The following is a 20,440-nucleotide window of genomic DNA, read 5'->3' on the forward strand; positions in this document are numbered from 1 at the left end:
TTAAACTAGATTCTGACCTTTTAAATTATTTTACATTGACAGGGAACATGTGACAAAGGCTTTACGTGTTTAAAGAGTCACTTTGCTGTCTGGAGCAGATTGCAAGGTGTAAGAAAAGAGGTATGGAAGGCAATATGTTGCAGTAGCCCAGACAAGACGGGGCTATGTTCTGTCCTGGGAGAACAGACATTCCTAACCACTCTAAAGTAACTGTGTCCAGCACCCTTTTTGTTTCTGTCTTAGTATTTTATTTCTTTTGCTTCCTTGTTAAAGTTTGTTCCTCCAGCTAGAATATGAGCTTCATGAGGTGTCTGGCTTGTTCACCACTGATTTCTGACATTTAGTATAGTAGGTACTCAATAAATATTTGCTGAATGACTTAAGTTGGATAGTGTCAGTGAAGATAGGAAGATATAGATGAACTTTAGAGATTTAGGATGGAAAGCTGACAGACTGCGAGGATGGATTGGTGATTGGGGTCCAGGGCACTTGGAGTTGCCAGCTTAGTTACTGGAGAGCCCCTAAAAAATTTTTTTTAAGGGAATGGGAAGTGTTCTTTGAGCACTCTGAATCTTGTCATAACATGGGTTATTTATACTATAGTTATTTGGGTCAAATTTTCTTTCCTGCTTGTCTGTGAGTTCCATGAGGACAGAGCTGGAGTATTTTCATCTTTTTATCTAATCCGAGGCCCAACTCAAATGTGTCATGACCAGTAACTTATATTTTCTTTTTGGCCTTATGAAAAGGGTGACATGGTTTAGGAAGGTATTATGATTCTCTTTTACGTGTGAGAAAATTGAGGCTCAGAAAGGTTGGTAAACCTGTGCAAGATGCCCCAATAAGGAAACAGTGACAGAGAATTTTGACAGACTGAACACTTGGCAGTGTTGGGAAGGATGGAGCTTCAAGTCTACTTTAGACCTGTGGCTCACACTTTGAAAAAACACAACCAAATAAGGCATTTTTTTTTTTTTTTTTAAGATGGAGTCTTGCTATCGCCCAAGCTGGAGTGCAGTGGTGTGATCTCAGCTCTCTGCAACCTCTGCCTTCCAGGTTCAAGTGATTCTCCTCCCTCAGCCTCCTGAGTAGCTGGGACTACAGGCACGTGCCACCGTGCCCAGCTAATTTTTGTATTTTTGGTAGAGATGGGGTTTTGCCATGTTGGCCAGGCTGGGCTTGAACTCCTGACCTCAAGTGATATACCTGCTTCGGCCTCCCAAAGTGCTGGGATTACAGGTGTTAGCCACCATACCTGGCCTAAACAAGGCATTTTAATAACCAAGAACAAGTGGCATCTGTGCCTTAGCCATTTTGCTTACATTTCTCCTAGCTGTCTAACATTCATCAGGTTGCTGCTTGCATCCATGCATTCACTCATCTGTTAATTATTAAGTGCTAGTGTGCTTCTGAATGTTGCAGTACAAGGGGAGGGAGATGTATGGATGACATAAAGCTTTAAAATTAAGAATAAGGCTCTAGGGTCAGACTTCTTATATTTACATGCTGGTGGAGCCAGCATAAGAACTATGTGAGCTTGGGAAAGTTACTTGACCTCTCTGAGCTTCCATTTCCTGAACTGTGAAAACTAGGATAATATACCTTATCTCAGGGTTTTAGTGAAAACTAAAAGGATGGTACCTGGAAAAGTGGTTAGTTAGCGCTAGGACTGGCTACCTAATTTAGAAGGCAAAAGGAAAAGCAGAACCCCTTGTTCAAATATTATAAAGAAGGCAGCAGTAGAGCATTAAACCAAGAACAGGGCCCTTCTGAGCATGGGGCCCTGTGTGACTGCACAGGTTGCATGCCTGTGAAGCTGGCCATGGCTGACACAGTGCCTGACACATAGTGAGTGCTTGATAAATGTTAATTATTAATCACCCCTAGCCACTCCTCTCACAGTTCAAGATCTGTGGGTGAGAAAAGACAACCCCAAAAGAACTGCATAAGAAGGAGTATGACAGACACTGAATACATAGTTGGAGAGTTAGGTGACATTCCAGGATCCACATTTTTAAAAAAGAACACTGAAAATCTAGAGTATGTGAGCCCCTTGAGCTGTGAAAACACAGGTGGAATTTGGATGGAAACTCTCAGTTATGTATTGGTTACCTTTTAGCTTTTGGTGGCTGTCATTACCATGTAAGAGTAGTTTCTTCCTCAGTGGAAAGAACACAGGCTTGTGAGTCAGACATTTCCTATATAGCTAATAATGAGCCACTTTTTTATTATTATTTTTTTATATAGATGGGTTCTTGCTATTTGCTTAGGCTGGAGTGCAGTGGTGATTCACAGGCATGATCATAGTGCACTAGTCTCAAACTCCTGGGCTCAAGTGGTCCTCCTGCCTCAGCCTCTTGAGTAGCTGGGACTATAGGCGAGTACCAGCATGCTTGGCTAGTGAAAGCCACTATTGACTGAGCATTTCCTATTTCTCAGACATTATGCAAGATGCCTACTATGTATTATCTTATTAAATCTTCCCAACAATCTTGGCAGAAAAGTAACAATTGTTAGCCCCATTTCACAGATAAGGAAAACAAGAATCAGAGTGGTCAAGTGACTTTCCCAAGGTCACCCAGCTGGTCATCAGAGGCAGGGCTCAAACCTAGCCCTATCTGGATCTGGACTTATAACCTGTAAGTCCTATGCTGTGCCACTAATCAGTGGGTGATTACTGGTCAGGTTATTTTTCCTGCTGTGGTCTCCGGCTACCTCAGAGGGTGATAAAATTTGAGTGAGGCTGAAGTCTGTAAAACCTTAGGTGGGTTAAAATATGTAAACCCTATAGCAAAGTGGCCATGGTTATATTCTGGGATTTTCCTTCTTTCCTCTTGAGCTAAGCACTGGCTCTTAAGAGTTAAGTGGTTTTATCTTTATTGGAAGGAAATGTGTTAAATACAGACCCATAAAGTACCTACAGTGTTGAGACAGTAGTGAGTAGCACAGTAAGGAGACTGCCCAGGACTTGAGGTCCTTGGTCCCTCTATGAAAGTATCAAGTGTGTGTAAAAGGTTTAGCACCGAGGTGAGAGAAAGAAGCCATCATCCTCTTATTTTCTCTTGGTTTTACTTAATATATAGAAGGGCAGACTAGTGGGCCTCTGAGTGCAAGATGAGGACTTCATTAGAATAATGACATATTGCCTCCTGGATTTCTAACCCATAGCTCCAAGAACCTCAGTGTCATAGAACACAGGTAAGGGACTTGATTTACTGAAAGACCCTACCCTACAACATCCTGTGGACATTAGAGCTCTGTGCTCCTGTCACTGAGTATCACTGTGAGCTTAAAATATGTCAGCTGCTCCATTTCTCTTTCCTTTTGTGTATTCAGAACTCTGATTTTAAAACACTCAAATCTGGAAGATTCCAGTAGCTGCACTCTGTCTAAAGCAAATGAGGAATGACTGTAGAATTTGCATGTCCTCTACAGCTTTTGTTCACATGTATGCAGGCAGGGATAATGTTATTGATTGTTCAACCTGTTTGCCTTGCCCAGTGGTTGTCAGTAGTGCCCAATATGAATCAAGTTGGAACAAGTGTGATCAGATGATCAGGTCTTGTCTCTTTATACTGCACCACCAATGCTTCAGCACTGCCTCCCTTTGCCTTAAGGACTGGGAGTGCGATGCTGTGAATGGGATGGAAGGGGTTATTCACGTGCGCTTTCATTTCTTCTTCAGAAGGGAAGGCAAAGACATCTATAAAACCTTTACAGCTGTGCAGACTTTTGTATCCCTCCATCCTCATTTCCACCCTTTGTAAAGTCATAAGGATGCTCTCCATTTCCCTCTTCCCTTCTACTTCTTTCCTCCCCATATCCCCTAAAATCATGCAGACAATAAAGGCTGGTCTTTTGGGTGCCCTGGAGAATGAGGGCTACTTCCTAGTCTTCTCTTGGTGTCTCCTTGTGAAAAAAGCATTTCTTCCTCAGGTGGACAAGCTGATAATTTCCTTTGGAATGAAATCCTCATTCTCTTCCTAGGTCTTCTTCATTTCCCATTCCTGAAGTACAGAAAGACGAGACAAATCAATTTGTTGAATGGTCTAGTGTGACATGGATAAAAACATTTCATGGCACCTAGTTAGATGATCTCCACTGGCCAGGTTGCATTGGGTTCTAGCCCCCTCTCTCTCTTTCTGTAGTCCTGAGTAAGACACTTCTCCATGCGGGTCTCTCTTGTCCCTTCATCCATTCTCAACATAGTTGTCTGAATGTTCTTTAAAAAATGCAATTTATATCCAAAACTCTTTGCTCAAAACCTTCCATCATGTCACAGCAAGATCCATTATGTTACAACAAGATCCATGGTTCCTCAGTGGCCTGAAAAGCTTTAGATAAAAAGCTGGCAAATGATAGTCTGTGGGCCAAGTCTGGCCTATTGTCCGTTCTCATATAATCCATCAGCTAAGAATGATTTTCCTATTTCTAAATGTTTGAAAAAAAAAATCAAAAGAAGACGACTATCTCATGACACATGAAAATGATATGGAATTCAAATTTCAGTGCCTGTAAATAAGTTTTATTGGGCTAGGCGCAGTGGCTCATGCCTATAATCCCAGCACTTTGGGAGGCCGAGGTGGGCAGATCACGAGGTCAGGAGTTCGAGACCAACCTGACCAATATGGTGAACCCCGTCTCTACTAAAAATACAAAAAAATTATCCGAGCATGGTGGTGTGCACCTGTAATCCCAGCTACACAGGAGGCTGAGGCAGGAGAATTGCTTGAACCCAGGAGGCGGAGGTTGCAGTGAGCTGAGATCGTGCCACTGCACTCCAGCCTGGGCGACAGAGCGAGACTCCATCTCAAAAAAAAATAAAAAAAGTTTTACTGGGACACAGCCGTTTTCATCATCATTTACATATTGTCCATGGCTATTTTCATGTGACAATGGCAGAGCTGAGAGGTTGTGGAACAGATCATATGGTTCAGAAAGCCTAAACTATTTACTCTCTGGCCCTTTATAGAAAATGTTTGCTGACTGCTGGTCTAGATGATCTGGCCCCTCACTGGTTACTTCTCTGATCTCATCTCCTAATGCTCACCCTTTGTTCCCTTCACTGGAACCACCTGGATCTTCTTGATGTTCCTCAAACATTCCAAGCTTTTTCCCACTTCAGGGACTTGACACTTGCTCTTCTCTTTGCCTGGATCGTCCTTCCCTCAGCCCCCTGCATGGGTCTCTCCCTCACACTCCATTCAGGTCTCTGCTTATGTGTCACTTTCTCGAAAGGGTCTTTGCTGTCACTGTGCTTAAGCCCCTTTGGGAGGTTCATCTTCTCTGGCATCACATTATTTATGTGTGGTATTTAAAGTCTTGTCTTCCTAACTCTATGAGACCAGGGACTTTTTTGGGTTCCCTGTTATGTAACCAGAGGTTATAACAAGACTCACATATGGTAGGTCTTCAACAAATATTTGTTTAATGACTAACTGTAGGAAAGAATAAAGACTCTTCCCTCTCAGGCTCTGAAAATCAATTCCAACCTGAGGGACGTACAGCCGTGCCTTTTTTTTTTTTTGACAGGGTCTCACTTAGTGTCATCTAGAAATCCAGAAAGCTGTGAAACCGAAATATTTCTCCACTGTTTTGATATAAACTCATTTGGTGGCAAAACTTGACCTGACCTGATATGAGGCTGTTTATAATCTTTATTCACTCCATGTGCTATAAATATTCCTGTGTCTTGCTGTATAATTATTAACATGTTTGCTTACATGGTACCACCTGAGGACTTATTGGGGTTTTCATCATATATTAGTGTAGGTACCATATTACCTTTATAAAATCCAAAAAGTTCTGAAACATAGCTGACCCCCAAGAGTCACACAGAAGGGACTGTGGACCAGCATCCTGGAGGGAGCCATGGACTTAGAATTGGAAGACGTGGGTTTGCTTACTTGCTTTTGCAGTGATATCTTGCATAGCCCTGGGCAAGTCCCATAGTCCTTGATTTTCAGTTACCTCATCAATGAAATGGGACCTGTCCTGTCTCAAAACACATTGTAGGCTCAGAAACCAGATGATTAAGCTTGTTAGAAATATGTGTTAACAAAGAGTGAATAGGTTCTGAATAATATCTGAGGATTATCGATTCTGAGGAAGGTTCATGAGTTTCATTGCATAAATGCATTGGCAGTTCTCTACCTTTCTCACTAGTTGATTTTTTGGTTTTGGGTGAACTTCCATAAAAAGGGGATTACCAGTCTGTGATTTGATAAGCTGAACTATGGCTCTACCTTGGCTTTCTGTAGCACCCTTCCTTGGTTGGAGGCTACGATGGATGGGCTCCTCTTCCTCAGCTCAGAAACACAGTTGACAGGGAGAGATTGCTCTGGAACGCTGTTCTGGGGTTTATTTGCAGTTTCCTGTTGATGGCAATAAATAATTACATAGGTGAGATCTGGTGATGGCTACCAACACCCAGCCTGACCTCAAAAGCATGAGGATACTTTATTATTTTTATTTTTGAGACAGAGTCTCTCTTTGTCACCCAGGCTGGAGCACAGTGGCGCGAGCTTGGCTCACTGCAACCTCTGCCTCCTGGGTTCAAGCGATTCTCATACCTCAGTCTCCCAAATAGCTGGGATTACAGGTGTGCACCACCGGGCCTCGCTAATGTTTGTATTTTCAGTGGAGATGGGGTTTCGCCAAATTGCCCAGGCTGGTCTCAAACTCCTGGGCTCAAGCAGTTCACCCACCTTGGCCTCCCAAAGTCCTGGGATTACAGGTGTAAGCTACTGTGCCCAGCAGCATGGGAACTTTAAAATAAAAGGCACTGGCCGGGAGCGGTGGCTCACGCCTGTAATCCCAGCACTTTGGGAGGCCGAGACAGGCGAATCACGAGGTCAGGAGATTGAGACCATCCTGGCTAACACAATGAAACCCAGTCTCTACTAAAAATACAAAAAATTAGCAGGGCGTGGTGGCAGGCGCCTGTAGTCCCAGCTACATGGGAGGCTGAGGCAGGAGAATGGCGTGAACCCGGGAGGCAGAGCTTGCAGTGAGCCGAGATCACGCCACTGCACTCCAGCCTGGGTGATACAGTGACACTCCATCTCAAAAAAAAAAAAAAAAAAAAAAGGCACTGAACAAGGTGACAGGAGAAGATACTTGAGGACCTTCAGATAACGATAATGACAACTAAAATTACTGATCCTCACTACAAAGCATTGTGTGAATTAGCTCCTTTAGCTTCTCAACAAGCCTATGAAGTAGGTACTATTATTAGTCATTCCATTTTATAGGTGAGGAAATGGGGAAGGTCAAATTGCTGTGCAAGATCATGTGGCTGGTGAGTGGGAGAACCAGGATTCCAATCCCATAGCCCGCTCGCTCTTTCTTTCCTTCCTTCCTTCCTTCCTTCCTTCTTTCTTTCTTTTCCCTCCCTCCCTCCCTTCCTTCCTTTTTTTTTTTTTTGTGAGAGTCTTGCTCTCTTTCCAAGGCGGGAGGTCCACCTCCCAGGTTCAAGTGATTCTCTTACCTCAGCCTCCTGAGTAGCTGGGACAGGCATGTGCCACCATGCCCAGTTAATTTTTGTATTTTTAGTAGAGACGGGGTTTCACCATGTTGGCCAGGATGGTTTCAAACTCCTGGCCTCAAGTGATCCGCCCATCTCAGCCTCCCAAAGTGCTGGGATTTATAGGCATGAATTACCCTGCCTGGCCCCACGGTCTGACTTTTAACCTCTCTCCTGTATTCCTTCTCATTTTTGAAATTACCTTTACTCCTTACATTTTCCAGGTAATTGCTTAGTATAATACCTTACTAGATGTAGTTCCTTAAGGGTGACATCGTAACAGCTAAACCTGCAAGAAATTTAGAGAAAGCTTCTCTTTATCTCCAAAGAATGTCAAAAGGATCCAAAACTGAGGGAAAAGTGCTCTGGAATGGGAATATCAGGTCATGCTGGTGGGAGGAAGCAGCTGGGATGAATGAACCAATGCTAGGTCCTCCATCAGCCCTCTGTGACTCTGGGAAGTTTTGTCCTTGGCTGACATGTTTTTCATCTATATAATGAGGCTGGAAACACCCCATGGAAAGGAAGTGTAGGGGTGGAAGGCACAGCACTGGCTCAATCAGGTGTGGTGTGACCAGGAAATGTGACCTGGGACAACAATAATAATGACACATTGCCTCCCGATAACTCATACTTATCAGACAAGTTATTTCGTCTCTTTAAGTCTCAATTTCCTCACCCGAAAGCAGGCAAAACATTTATTCATTTGACAAATATTTCTTGCACTCCCACTATTTTTCTGTAAAGGGTCAGGAATTTAATGATAAATGGATGTAGTCCAATTCTTAACAAAAATAGAATCTAGTGGAGAAGACAGACATTGGACAAGCAAGGACACAAATATATATATACACACACATACACACAAATTGTGGTTAAGTGCTATGAGGAAGAATAATAGAGGGAGCTGTTGGTAATTTAGGCCAACTAGGGTCAGTTTTGCTCTCCCAGGGAACATCTGACAATTTCTGGAGATATTTTGGTTGTCACTGGTCGGGGGGTGCTACTGGCAACCAGTGAGTAGAAGGTAGAGATGCTGCTTAACATTCTACTTAATATCCTTAGGTAGGACCTTAACATCCCTAACATCCTGCTGATGCACAGAATAGTCCCTTATAAGAAGGAGTTACTGGGCCAAAATGTCAGTAGTGCTGAGGTTGAGAAACGCCGGTGTAGATGAGGTCAGGGAAGTCCTCTCTCAGAGAGCCCCGTTGGAGGTGGGTGAATCTTCCTCGCAGAGCTACTGGGAGCATTAGAGATAATGGATATAGAGCACTGAGGACAGGGCCTGGTACCCTGGAGATCCCAGAAGAGGGCATGTGAGACCGTTGTATGTTTTTGTAAGAGACAGGGTTTCGCCATGTTGCACTGGAGGGCTCTGGAGCAGGGTTCTGGAGTTAAGACTTCCTGGGTTTGGAATCCTGCCTCCCACTTCACTGAGTGACCTTGAGCAAGCCATTCGACATCTCTGAACCTTAGTTTTCTTGTCTGTCAACCCCTAAACTACCTCATAGGACTGCCATGAAGATTGTGTAAGATAATACAGGTTAAGATGCCTGTAGTAACGGATCACACATGCTTGTTATTCAACATATGGTAGCTACTATTATCATCAATAACCCCAAGGCCATTTCTAAGATCACCTTTAGGGTAAAAAGTCAAATGGTGATGCTGCTGTGGAGACAAGAACAGGCCAGAAAATCAAGAGAAATTGCTCCAAGAGTCCTCTTCCTAGCTGTGCCATCCATGGCATGCCCTTCACCTCTTTGGACTTCAGTTTTCTTGTCTGCAAATGGGCATAACCCATACCTCCAAAGAGTGATCTTGAAGGAGAGATCTGCAGTGTGTGGAGGGATACAGGAGTAGCTGCCCCTGGTATGGAAGGCCCTGGACTCACCCCACTCTTCGGCTTGTTGCTCATGGAGAACCCCAGGGCCGGCCCTCCCGCCAGGGACTGCTGCAAGCGCTCCTTCACAGCCACCAGCTTCAGTTCCAGGTCAATCCGGCGCTCCTCCTTTGCCCGACACTGAGCTTCCAGGGTGGCCACGGCTTCTTCCAGAGCCTTTAATTTTGCTCCTGAATCAAGATACATTGATAAGAAACAGCTGAACCTGACCTGAAGTGTCGGGGAATCTGGCAGGGCCTCATGCCTTTGTCTGCCCCTCCTGGTGGGCCTTTCCAGTCCCCAGTCTTGGTTAAGAGATGGATTCTGGGCTTGGGGTTCCAGTTCCATACTGGGGTTCCAGCTTCATAATGAGATGAGGTCTCATTATGGTCTTTATATGTCTGGTACCCATTTCACCATCTCCTGGAAATAGCACTCTTGAGTTTTCATTGGGAAACCACCTTCCCCCTCTCATTCTGTCTCTCTTCTCTCTTTTTCTTTTTTTTTTTTTGAGATGGAGTCTCACTCTGTCACCCAGGGTGGAGTGCAGTGGGTGATCTCGGCTCACTGCAACCTCTGCCTCTTGGGGTCAAGCGATCGTCCTACCTCAGCCTCCTGAGTAGCTGGGACTACAGGCACACACCAGCACGCCCAGCTAATTTTTGTATTTTTAGTAGAGATGGGGTTTTGCCATATTGGCCAGGCTAGTCTCAAATTGCTGACCTCAAGTAATCCACCAGCCTTGGCCTCCCAAAGTGCTGGGATTACAGGCATGAGCCACTGCACCTGCTCCCCTACCCCCACCCATTCTCTCTAGTTTGAGTGGGGCTGACTCTGCTTCTAGTTCAAGGGTTTGGCACATAACTTAGGTCTGCCCCATAATCACAACTCATCTTCTGGTGACAGTGATTGGATTAAGGATGAAAGTGGGACCAATCAGAGTGAATCCAGAGGGTTTTGTGGTGGTTGTTGGGAGGAGAAGCTCTCTTTGCTTGGGTTGGCTGGGAGGGCTGGGTGAGGGCTGGCACTGTGCAGCCATTGTGGCATCACAAGGGGAGAATGAAACCAAAGGAGAGAAGGGTAGAAGCATGAGTATGAGAAATAAGCTTCCTGGTGACACCATTTAAGTCCCTGGACCCCACTACACCAGATCACTCAATTTTCCAGTTACATCTTCTTTTCATTTCTCTGCCAGGTTAGCTTTGGTTTCTGTTACTTGTAAACAACTGTCATAGCAGGGCTTTACAGACACCAGAGTTTTCAGTAGGATTTTGCTGCTTATTCAAATTTTTTTTTTTTTCCTTGAGACAGAGTCTCACTCTGTCACCCAGGCTGGAGTGCAGTGGCTGATCTCAGCTCACTGCAAGCTCCACCTCCTGGGTTCACCCCATTCTCCTGCCTCAGCCTCCCGAGTAGCTGGGACTACAGGCATCTGCCACTGCACCTGGCTAATTTTTTGTATTTTTAGTAGAGACGGGGTTTCACTGCGTTAGCCAGGATGGTCTCGATCTCCTGACCTCGTGATCCACCTGCCTCAGCCTCCCAAAGTGCTGGGATTACAGGCATGAGCCACCGCACCTGGCCCCAATTTATTTTTATTTTTAAAATTTCTTAAATTTTTAAAATTTTATTTCTTTAAGAAAAATAGAGATGAGGTCTCATTATGTTGCTTAGGCTGGTGTCGAACTCCTGCACTCAAATGGTCCTCCTGCCTCAGTCTCCCAAAGTGCTAGGATTACAGGCGTGAACCATGGCACCCAGCTCACTTTTTCAATTTAATCTAACAAACCTTTATTAGTACCTTTCTCATTCCAAGTGCTGTGTTGGGTCTTACCAGGTTTAAAAATCAGTTCCATTCTTTGCTCTGAGGGAGGCTGTGCTGGAGGATTTTCCAGTAATGTTGAATTCTTTATATTCATCATTCACCATGTATTTAATGCATGCTTACCATGTATCAGGCATTGTCCTCGGCCCTAGATATATCAGTGAACAAAGCAGGCAAAGATCCTTGCCCTTACAGTGCTTATATTTGTGTGTCTGTGGCAAACAATAGATAATAAATATAATAAACAATCTAATATGTTACCAAGTGATAGTGCCATAGCGGAAAAAATTGAGCAGGACAAGGATAGTCAACTAGCTCCAAATCCTGGTTCTGACTCAGAAAATTCTTTATATGGAAACCAAACTGCCTTCCTGTGCCTTCCTCCTGTTGATTCTCGTTCGTGGCCACACAGAACAAGTCTTCTCCTTTAAACCAGAAGTTCTTAATCTGAGGTTCATGGAGTCTTAGGCAATCTATGGATAGGCTCCACAGGCAGCCACATGAGCTCCTGAACTTTTTTTTTGCAGCATTGTGAACTGTGGTGTTTCTTCTTAGAAAAGGGTCTATAGGTCCACCAGATTCTCATAGGGCTACATGTTTGTGGACATGATCTATAGCAACAGGACTTCTGCTCCCTCCGGCACGTGGAGAAACCTTAGGCTTAAAGTGTGTTGCACTGCAGTTAGAGTGCAAAGGAAACACAGCAGAAAATAGGGTGTGGAGAAGCCCAGAGCAGGCAGGGCCTGCTGAGGTCCCTGGTTTCAGAAGAGGATCCTGGGAAGGTGTCATGTCCATTATTCCCTGCACTAGGACCAATGTCTCACATATATCTGTGAATGAATAAAGGTGGGGTTCAAAATGACGTCTCTTACTTCTTTGATTCTAAGGCACACTTCTATGCTTCACATTTCTAAAATCAGATTGCTTCTTACTACTTTAAGTGTATATATTATTGTGATGCTTTTTCATCCCTCCAAAACAAGTTATTAAATTGATGGCACTTTCTTTAATTGGGAAGAATGATGATGATGATGATGAAGAGGAGAAGAGGAAGAGGAGAAGGCGAAGGGGAGGAGAAGCCCACTCCTCTTGGGTAGGAAACGAGGTGACTTGTGCAAGAGACCTCCCTTTACTGTGCCTAAGGATGAGCTGGCCACCCATAAGTGCTCAGAACCACAATCACATAGGTACCTGGGCTGCTCCGAATGGCTTCCTTCAGTTCCCTCTTCTCCTGTCTCAGTGCTGTCAGCTCTGTCCGAATCGTCTCTTTCTCTTTCTCCAGCTTCTCTTTTTCTACCAAGTACCTCCGGGCATCCTCCTCGGCTCGGTTCTTGCCATACTTGTATTGATTGGCACCTGTAGAGATGTGGGGAAGGGAAAGGCCCTCAGTTCTGACCTCTGGCAAAGGTACTTGGGTGGTGTCAGCTTCTCCCTCAGCCCCAACTTCTCCATCTATAAAATGGAAATATTTAGACTAAGTCCCTTAGATATGTTTAGTGTGAATCCTCTAAGGAATTAAGAAGCAAAAGGAGGCCATAGGGCACAGGGACTAGGAGCAAGGCCTTGGAACAGACAGCCTGAGATTTGGGCATTTTTGACCAAAAATGGTTGTGTGACATTAGGCAAAAGAGACTGGTAGTGTTTTACTGTGCCTTTTCCCCCTTGATCCTTATTTGTAAACAAGGATATGGATACAGTTTACTCATAGAGTTGTGGTAAGGGTTGAATGAGATGATTAATGAAAAGCATTTAGTATAGTAGGCAAATAGTAAGGGTTAGGTAATAATGATAGTATTATTAAAAAACAAATTTGTGATGTAGCACATACTTTGGTTTTAAAGGAGCAGATTTTAGTCAGTTTTCAGATATCTATAAGACAAGGAGACCATTCCATATAACTCAGATCTCCAGAGATTCTAGACTTTGAGCTACAGTCAGTTATCCATTTTATTACTGGGGAAGGGGTTGGGGGAGGGAGGGACCTGGTGGTCTACTATAGGTTCAACACTATGATGGACAATAAAAACAAGTAATTATGGCAAAAATGTATTATTTACTATACACTAGGCACTATATGCTGAGCCATTTACTTGCATTCCCACTTACTCATCATGTAAGTTATTTTTTTAATTGATTTTTTTGAGACAGAGTCTCGCTCTGTCACCCAGGCTGGAGTGCAGTGGCGTGATCTTGGCTCACTGCAACCTCCACCTCTGGGGTTCAAGTGATTCTCCTGCCTCAACCTCCCAAGTAGAGTTGCTGGGACTACAGGTGCACTGGCTAATTTTTGTATTTTTAGTAGAGATGGGGTTTCGCCATGTTGGTCAGGCTGTTCTCGAACTCCTGACCTCAAGTGATCAGCCTGCCTCAGCCTCCCAAAGTGCTGGGATTACAGGAGTGAGCCACTGCGCCCAGCCCACAAAACTTATACTATAATTAGTTTTCTTCTATTGTTGAGGAAACTGAGCTACACAGCGGTTAAGTCCCACTGCTAATGGTGGCAGAGCCGAGGTTAAAACCCATGTCTCCATGTCTTTCTGACTCCAGGGTCCATGCTGTGCAATACTGTTCTAGCTGTTTCAAGGCCATAGTTCAACCTCTTGGGGAAAGTTTTACTTTCTTTTTTTCTTTTTTTTTGGTGCGCTATACAGAGCTGCACGCTGCTTTATATAAGTCAGTGCAGAATAATTCCTGCAGTTTATGGATAATTGGGGGTCTTGTCTAGCCAGCTGCTGCAGGGATTGCAGTGGTCACCCAGTGACCCATGCAAAAATCAGTTCCTGACACAACTACCCTGCAGTTCAAGCCTGATCATAAATACAGCATGGAGGGCCTTCTGGCTTTGTTACTGATGAGAAGACAGCTGTTAATGTTACTGGGGTTCTCTTATACATGATGGCTTGATTTTCTCTTCTGCCTTCAAGATTTTTTCCTTGTCTTTGGTATAAGCATTTTTACCATGATGTGTCTTTTGTAGATCTCCTTGCCTTTATCTTACTTGGATTTCACTGAGCTTCGTGGATGTATAAATTAATGTTTTTCAATAAATTTGGCAAGTTTCAGCCATTATTTGAATATTTTTAATACTCATCTGTCTCTCTTCTCCTTGTAGTACTCCCTGTACACACGTTTGTGCATTTAATGGTGTTCCACAATGCTCTGAGGCTCTGTCATTTTTCTTCATTCTTTTTTTCTCTCTGCTCTTTGGTTTGCATAATCTCTGTTTTTCTATCATCAAGTTCACTGATTCTTCTACCAGGTCAAATTTACTGTTGTGCCCATTGAGTGAGTTTTTCATTTCAGTTATTGTACTTTTCAGCCTCATGATTTTTATTTGATTCTTCTTTTTATAATTTCTATCTTTCTATTGGAGGCCTCTATCAATATATTATCAATAATATATTCCATATGACTGTACTATATACTACAGTATAATATAGTATAGCTATAGCTATATTCCATATAACTGTAGTGTAGTTCCATGTACCTATACTGTAGTGTTCAGTATAGTGTAGTGTAGTACTCAGCATAGTCTATTTCCTCCTGCAGTATGAAACCAATTTCTCCAGAACAATGGGAAATACATTTCTGTTGTTTATAAGTTACCCAGCTTATGGAATTTTGTTATAGCAGGAGGAATGAGCTATTATCAATAATATACTGATAGAGGCTACCAATAATATAGGCTATCCATAATATAGACTATCTGCTAATACACTGTCATCTTCCGTTCCTTTATTTCTTTAAGCATGGTTTCCTTAAGTTCTTTAAATATATTTATAATGGCTGCTTTGAAATCTTTGTTAAATTCTACATTTGGGCCCTCTCTCAGGCAGTTTCTGTGGCTTGATTTTTTTCCTTCTGTATGGGTCACATTTTCCTGCTTCTTCGTGTGTCTCATAATTTTGTGTTGAAAACTGGTCATTTTAGAGAATATATTGTAGTATCTTTTGATATGCATCCCCCCAACCGGGTTGTTGGGCTGTTATTTTCTTATTTGTTTAGTGACTTGTCTGAACTATTTTAGTGTAGTCTACTTCCTCTTGAAGTATGAAGCCACTGATGTTGCTCCTCAGAGGCCACACCCTTGGCATGTGTACAGTCACTCTGGCGTGACAGCGTATTAGCAGGGATTTCTGACTCTTTCCCTAATCTCCTGTTAAGCAGTCTGCCTCTGTTGCTATTACACCCAGCTGTTAGGCTCTACTAATTGTCAGGTGTTTGCTCTATTGATTTTGACAATGCATAAATTACTCCATGGTCTGATCCAATTAAATTCAGCCCCTTTATAGGATAGTTTTGGAGGCTCATCTTTGAGATTTATTCTAACCCTAGGAGGGCTCTTTTTATTTAAAAAAATTTCTTTTTAAATTTTTTTTTTTTTTTTTTTTTTTTGGGTCCTCTCTTGTCACCCAGGCTGGAGTGCAGTGGCAGGATCACGGCTTACTGCAACCTCTGCCTCTTGGGTTCAAGCAATTCTTGTGCCTCAGCCTCCCAAGTAGCTGGGATTACAGGTGCCCACCACTATGACTGGCTAATTTTTGTATTTTTAGTAGAGACAGGGTTTTGCCATGTTGGCTACGCTGGTCTTGAACTCCTCAAGTGATCCACCTGCCTCAGCCTCCCAAAGTGTTGGGATGACAGGGGTGAGCCATCACACCCAGCTGTGGGCATTTTTAGCTGTCTCTTTTCTATGGTTCTCTCTGACAAACTAGCCTGTGGTTTAGTTTATTGTTCTCATAACCACCAAATCTCCATTGTTTTTGAGAGCATCCTTTGGTTTACACTTTCCCACACTCTGTTCCAACTAAAGTCAGTTCTTTTGAGGAAGAGCTTTGGAGTTCTCTGTTCTTATGGCCTGCCTTTCCCCGCTGGGCAAAATCTCTGAGTCACTGCTCTGGATCCAGGGGTGGGAACAATGACCTGTGCTGTGGTTTGAATGTTCATCCCCTCCAAAACTCATGTTGAAATTTAATTGCAATTGTAACAGTATGAAAAGATGGGACTTTGAGAGGTGATTTAGGCCATGAGGGCTTTGCCTTCATGGGTGGGATTAATGCCGGTAAAAGAGGGCAAAATCAACCCCCTTTTGCCTCTTTGCCCTTCCATTTTCTTCCATGTGATGATGCAGCAAGAAGGCCCTTGCTAGAGGTCAACAGCTTGATCTTGGATTTTTCCAGCCTCTAGACTAGGAGCTAATAATTTCTGTTCATTATAAATTACCCAGTCTCTGGTATTCTGTTATAGCAGCACAAAACAAATTAAGAGCCTGTTTCTCTTGGAGTGACATTCCTGTTATGAGCAGGGTGCTGGGTGGGGGCAGTAACCTCTGGTCTGCTCTGCTTACCTCTCCCAGCATGGAACCTCTGCCCTACAAGTGAGCTAGGATGAGGGCAATCAGGGCCCCAGTATTCTTGGCTTACCCTACCTGGGGCAAAGCCTTTGCTCTATCATCTGGGTAGAGGAAGGGCGCTTCCTACCTCTTGGCTGCAATCACCTGGAATTTAGCCTCTGCAGCATGGAGCTGGGTATGACAAAAAATACTGGCAGCCTGCCCTTCCGGGGGAGATACTGTAGCCCTTGACTAGCAGCTGGGGAAAGAAGGAGCCCTGTTTTCTTGTCTAGATGTGCCTGGAGTGAAGATTCTTTCAAACTGAGTTGGGGAATAAAGGGGTAGGTTGTGGCTCAAATGCCACAAACTCTCACTGTTCTTACTAAGATTTAGCAAATTTTCTAGAATAAATGTTTCTTCATTTGCCCTCAGGAAAATTTCCAGACTTTAAATAATTGTTTGTTTTAATAAATTTCACCAGCTACAGCTGTTTTGCTAGAGAGTGGGTCCATGTAGCTTCTCACACCACCATTTTTCTCAGTAATCTACTTGGCCTCCATGATTCTTCCTTCCTAATATTCATGCCCTTTTATAGTCCCCTCCCACACTAAACAGTGCTGACCTGTGTAACCATTAGGATATTGTAGAATGACAGAGTGTAACTTCTAACCATAGGTCATAAAAGACCTTGCAGTATCAGCCTTGCTGTTCCTTCTTGGGTTGCTTGCTCTGGGGGAAGCCAGCTGTCACATCACAAGGACAAGCAACTCTATGAAGAGATCCCCATGGCAAAGAACTGAGGCCTCCTGCCAACAACCAGCACAAACTTGCCAGGCATGCAGTGAGTCATCTTAGAAGTGGATCCTTCAGCCTGTCAAGACTTTGGATGACTTCAGATGACCGGCCAACATCTTGAGATCTCATGAGAGACCCCAAGCCAGAACTACCTATCCAAGCCATTTAGGATTCCTGATCCACAGAAACCATGTGACATAACACATGTTCCTGCTTATTGTTTAGAGGAGCTAAATTTTGGGTAATTTCTTATGTAGCAATAGGCAATTAATACATGATCGTGGGCAAAATCCTTTGGCTATAGACTAGATGTTTACATCCCCCAAAATTCATATGTTGAAACCTAATCCCCTATGTGATGGCACTTGGAGGTGGAGCCTTTGGTAGGTGATTAGGTCACCAGGGTGGAGCCCTCATGGGTGTGATTAGTGCCCTTGTTCCGGAAAGAGACCCCAGGGAGCAAAGAGATGGTCATCACCAGGAAACAGGCCCTCACCAGACACCAAATCGGCTGCCACCTTGATCTCAGACTTCTCAGCCTCCAGAACAATGAGAAATAAATTTCTGTTATTTATAAGTTACCTAGCTTATGGGATTTTGTTACAGCAGGAGAAATGGATTAAGATATCTTCTCTTTTATTTTCTTCAGTTTCTTCATCTAAAAAACAACCTTGTTGGAATTCATTAGCAGTCTTCCACCGTGGTTTCCCACTGCCCTTCAAGGAAACTTATGACCCCACGGTGATGGCTAACAGGAAAAGTGGAGGCCAAGTGGGCCTCAACCAGAGTAGCTCCACTTTTATTGTCTTTTATAATCTTGGCTTTCATATAAGATTTGATCTGAAGAAAGGGTCTACTTTTTTGTGTGTGCTTGTTAGTTTTTTGTTGTTGTCATTGACATTCGGTGATTTCTTTAATCTTACATGCTTTTTTTCAGGTTAGATTTCCATTTTAAAATGGGCATTTCACAAGGCCCTGCATTTCCAGTATCTCTGAGAGTAGAGTGCAAAGTTACACAACACCCTTCTGATTGTTTAGAGAGGAAACTCAGGCCCAAGGAGGGGAAAGGACTTTTCCCGGAGGTACACAGTAATTCAGTAGTCAAGGGAGGAATGAGGAGTGGAATACAGATTTCCTGACCCTCAGAAGGGATGATCTATACAAATGAAATGGAGCCATAATATAGAAAAGTATTTTTAAAAATAGGTATTAAAATATAAAAGTAAGTTTACAAAAAGCATAGAACAGAACTTGACTCTGTTGAGATGCAGGGGGAATAAATGTAAAGGAACAAAGAAAAAACTTTTGGAACATGCTGTCCCACAGGAAGCTGGCTTCTTCATAAAGATAAATCACACAGGAGCACAGATTACTGTTGGAAGTAAAACAGAATTTACAACAGAGTTGCCTGGCATACTTAGTTATTACTGTGCAGTGTGGCAATCAGGCAATTCGCTGAGCTCCTGTGGTGTGCTAGGCAGAGCTAGGGCGGGACACCAAGGTGAGCTGTGGCTTTCATGGCAGCTGGCTCCAGGGTATTCGGATGGGTTCAGTTCTCCACTTACTACCCCAGATCAGAAATCACAAATTGTTAGCCTCTGAAACAGATACAGCTTGTCAACAGTCTCTCTCTCTATATATATTTGGCCTCATTCAGTGCTAACTTTAAAAAAAAAAATAGTTGCTGATATTAAAAAATAAGTAGATTTCACCTAAAGTCTAGATTTCTGTCTCTTTTAAGTAATTGGCAAATCTGGTGTTAGGGGCCTGGTACTGCTTCATGGGGATTGTCTGCTGGAGCTGAGCAGCAGCCTCCCCTATAGTTGGGACCTGAGGAAACTGGGTATCAGTTTCCTATGGTACCTCCCCACCCCCCAACTCCCTGTCATTTTTCTCTGAGGCCACATGCTAGCTGCCCTTTTTCATTGTGCTTGCTCTGTGGTTTTTCTTAGGGTAGAGTATTTTCTTGCATCTCACTTTGCTCATTTATTTACCCACCAGAGGAACTGATTTTGAGATCCCTCCTATAGACTGCTTCCTTCCCTTCCTCCCTAGTCAGCAGGGGAGGCCCACACACAACTCACTGGAGGCATGGCGTTTGACTTTGACCTGCGGGTCCACGCGATGGGACTTCTCACTGCAGGAGGAGGCGTGACGCTTCACCTGGGCCCCTGTGGGGCGCTCGGGCTCCTCGTCCTGGTGGGAGATGGAGGAAGACAGTCAAGTTCAGGCAGGCGCAGACTCATCAATGCAGGCTGTACTACCGTCTTTGCTCAGTATGGGGTCTTCTTGCTCTGAGATTTTGGTCTTCCATTTTTAGACTTGCATAGCACTCACAAATTATAAAGCACTTTTGCTAGCAGTGTATCATTTGAACTTCATACTTTTCTGCTGGGGGCAGCAGAAGGCAACCCTAAACTGTAGTACCTGCTGAGACGAAAATTAGAAAATCTCAAAAGACTGTGGGTGGCTATATTTGATTTATCATAGATATTTCTGTCTTTAGAACATTTGGAAGTATCCTGATTTTCTGAATTGCCTCAAAAAGAAAAGTCTTCCCTCAAGAAGAAAAGTCCTGGATGAGATGAGCCAGTGATAGAAGTTACATAACTTAATAGATAAACTATACATTTGTGCATGAAGCATATTCAGAATACTAAAAATCCAGTGAAAGCTTAGGAAACCATGAGTTAAATATGATAAGAATGTAATATAATAATGATGTTGTCAACAACAGTACTATTTACTCCTCTGTATAAGAACTTCCAATGTCTAGGCACTGTGCTAATTTCTTCTTTTGAGTGCAGTAGTGTGATCACGGCTCACTGCAGCCTCAACCTCTTGGACTCAAGCGATCCTCCCACCTGAGCCTCCTGAGTAGCTGGGACAACAGGTGCGCACCACCATGCCCGGCTAATTTTTGTAGAGACAGGGTTTTGCCATGTTGGCCAGGCTGGTCTCAAACTCCTGGGCTTAAGTGATCCACCCACCTCAGCTTCCCTAAGTGCTAGGATTACAGGTATGAGCCACGACTGTGCCCAGCCTAAACGTTTTTTTTTTTTTTTTTTTTTTTTTTTT

At 43.5% G+C, this 20,440-nt stretch overlaps 1 protein-coding gene across 1 annotated transcript in view; it reads right to left on the reverse strand.

Annotated features, from left to right (window-relative positions):
• Positions 1-2,853: 2,853 nt before the first annotated feature.
• Positions 2,854-20,440, reverse strand: part of AFAP1L1 (actin filament associated protein 1 like 1) — a 67,612-nt gene continuing 50,025 nt past the window's right edge. The window contains exons 15-19 of the mRNA XM_023227038.2: positions 19,447-19,558; positions 12,427-12,591; positions 9,423-9,601; positions 6,246-6,374; positions 2,854-4,007 (exon numbers count right to left, since the gene is read on the reverse strand). Coding sequence (XP_023082806.2) covers positions 3,984-4,007; positions 6,246-6,374; positions 9,423-9,601; positions 12,427-12,591; positions 19,447-19,558 — 609 coding nt within the window. The 3' untranslated portion in view covers positions 2,854-3,983. The remainder of the gene's footprint in view (positions 4,008-6,245; positions 6,375-9,422; positions 9,602-12,426; positions 12,592-19,446; positions 19,559-20,440) is intronic.

This window comes from Piliocolobus tephrosceles, chromosome 4 (assembly GCF_002776525.5).
Source record: "Piliocolobus tephrosceles isolate RC106 chromosome 4, ASM277652v3, whole genome shotgun sequence".
In the NCBI taxonomy this organism is placed as follows: Eukaryota; Metazoa; Chordata; class Mammalia; order Primates; family Cercopithecidae; genus Piliocolobus; species Piliocolobus tephrosceles.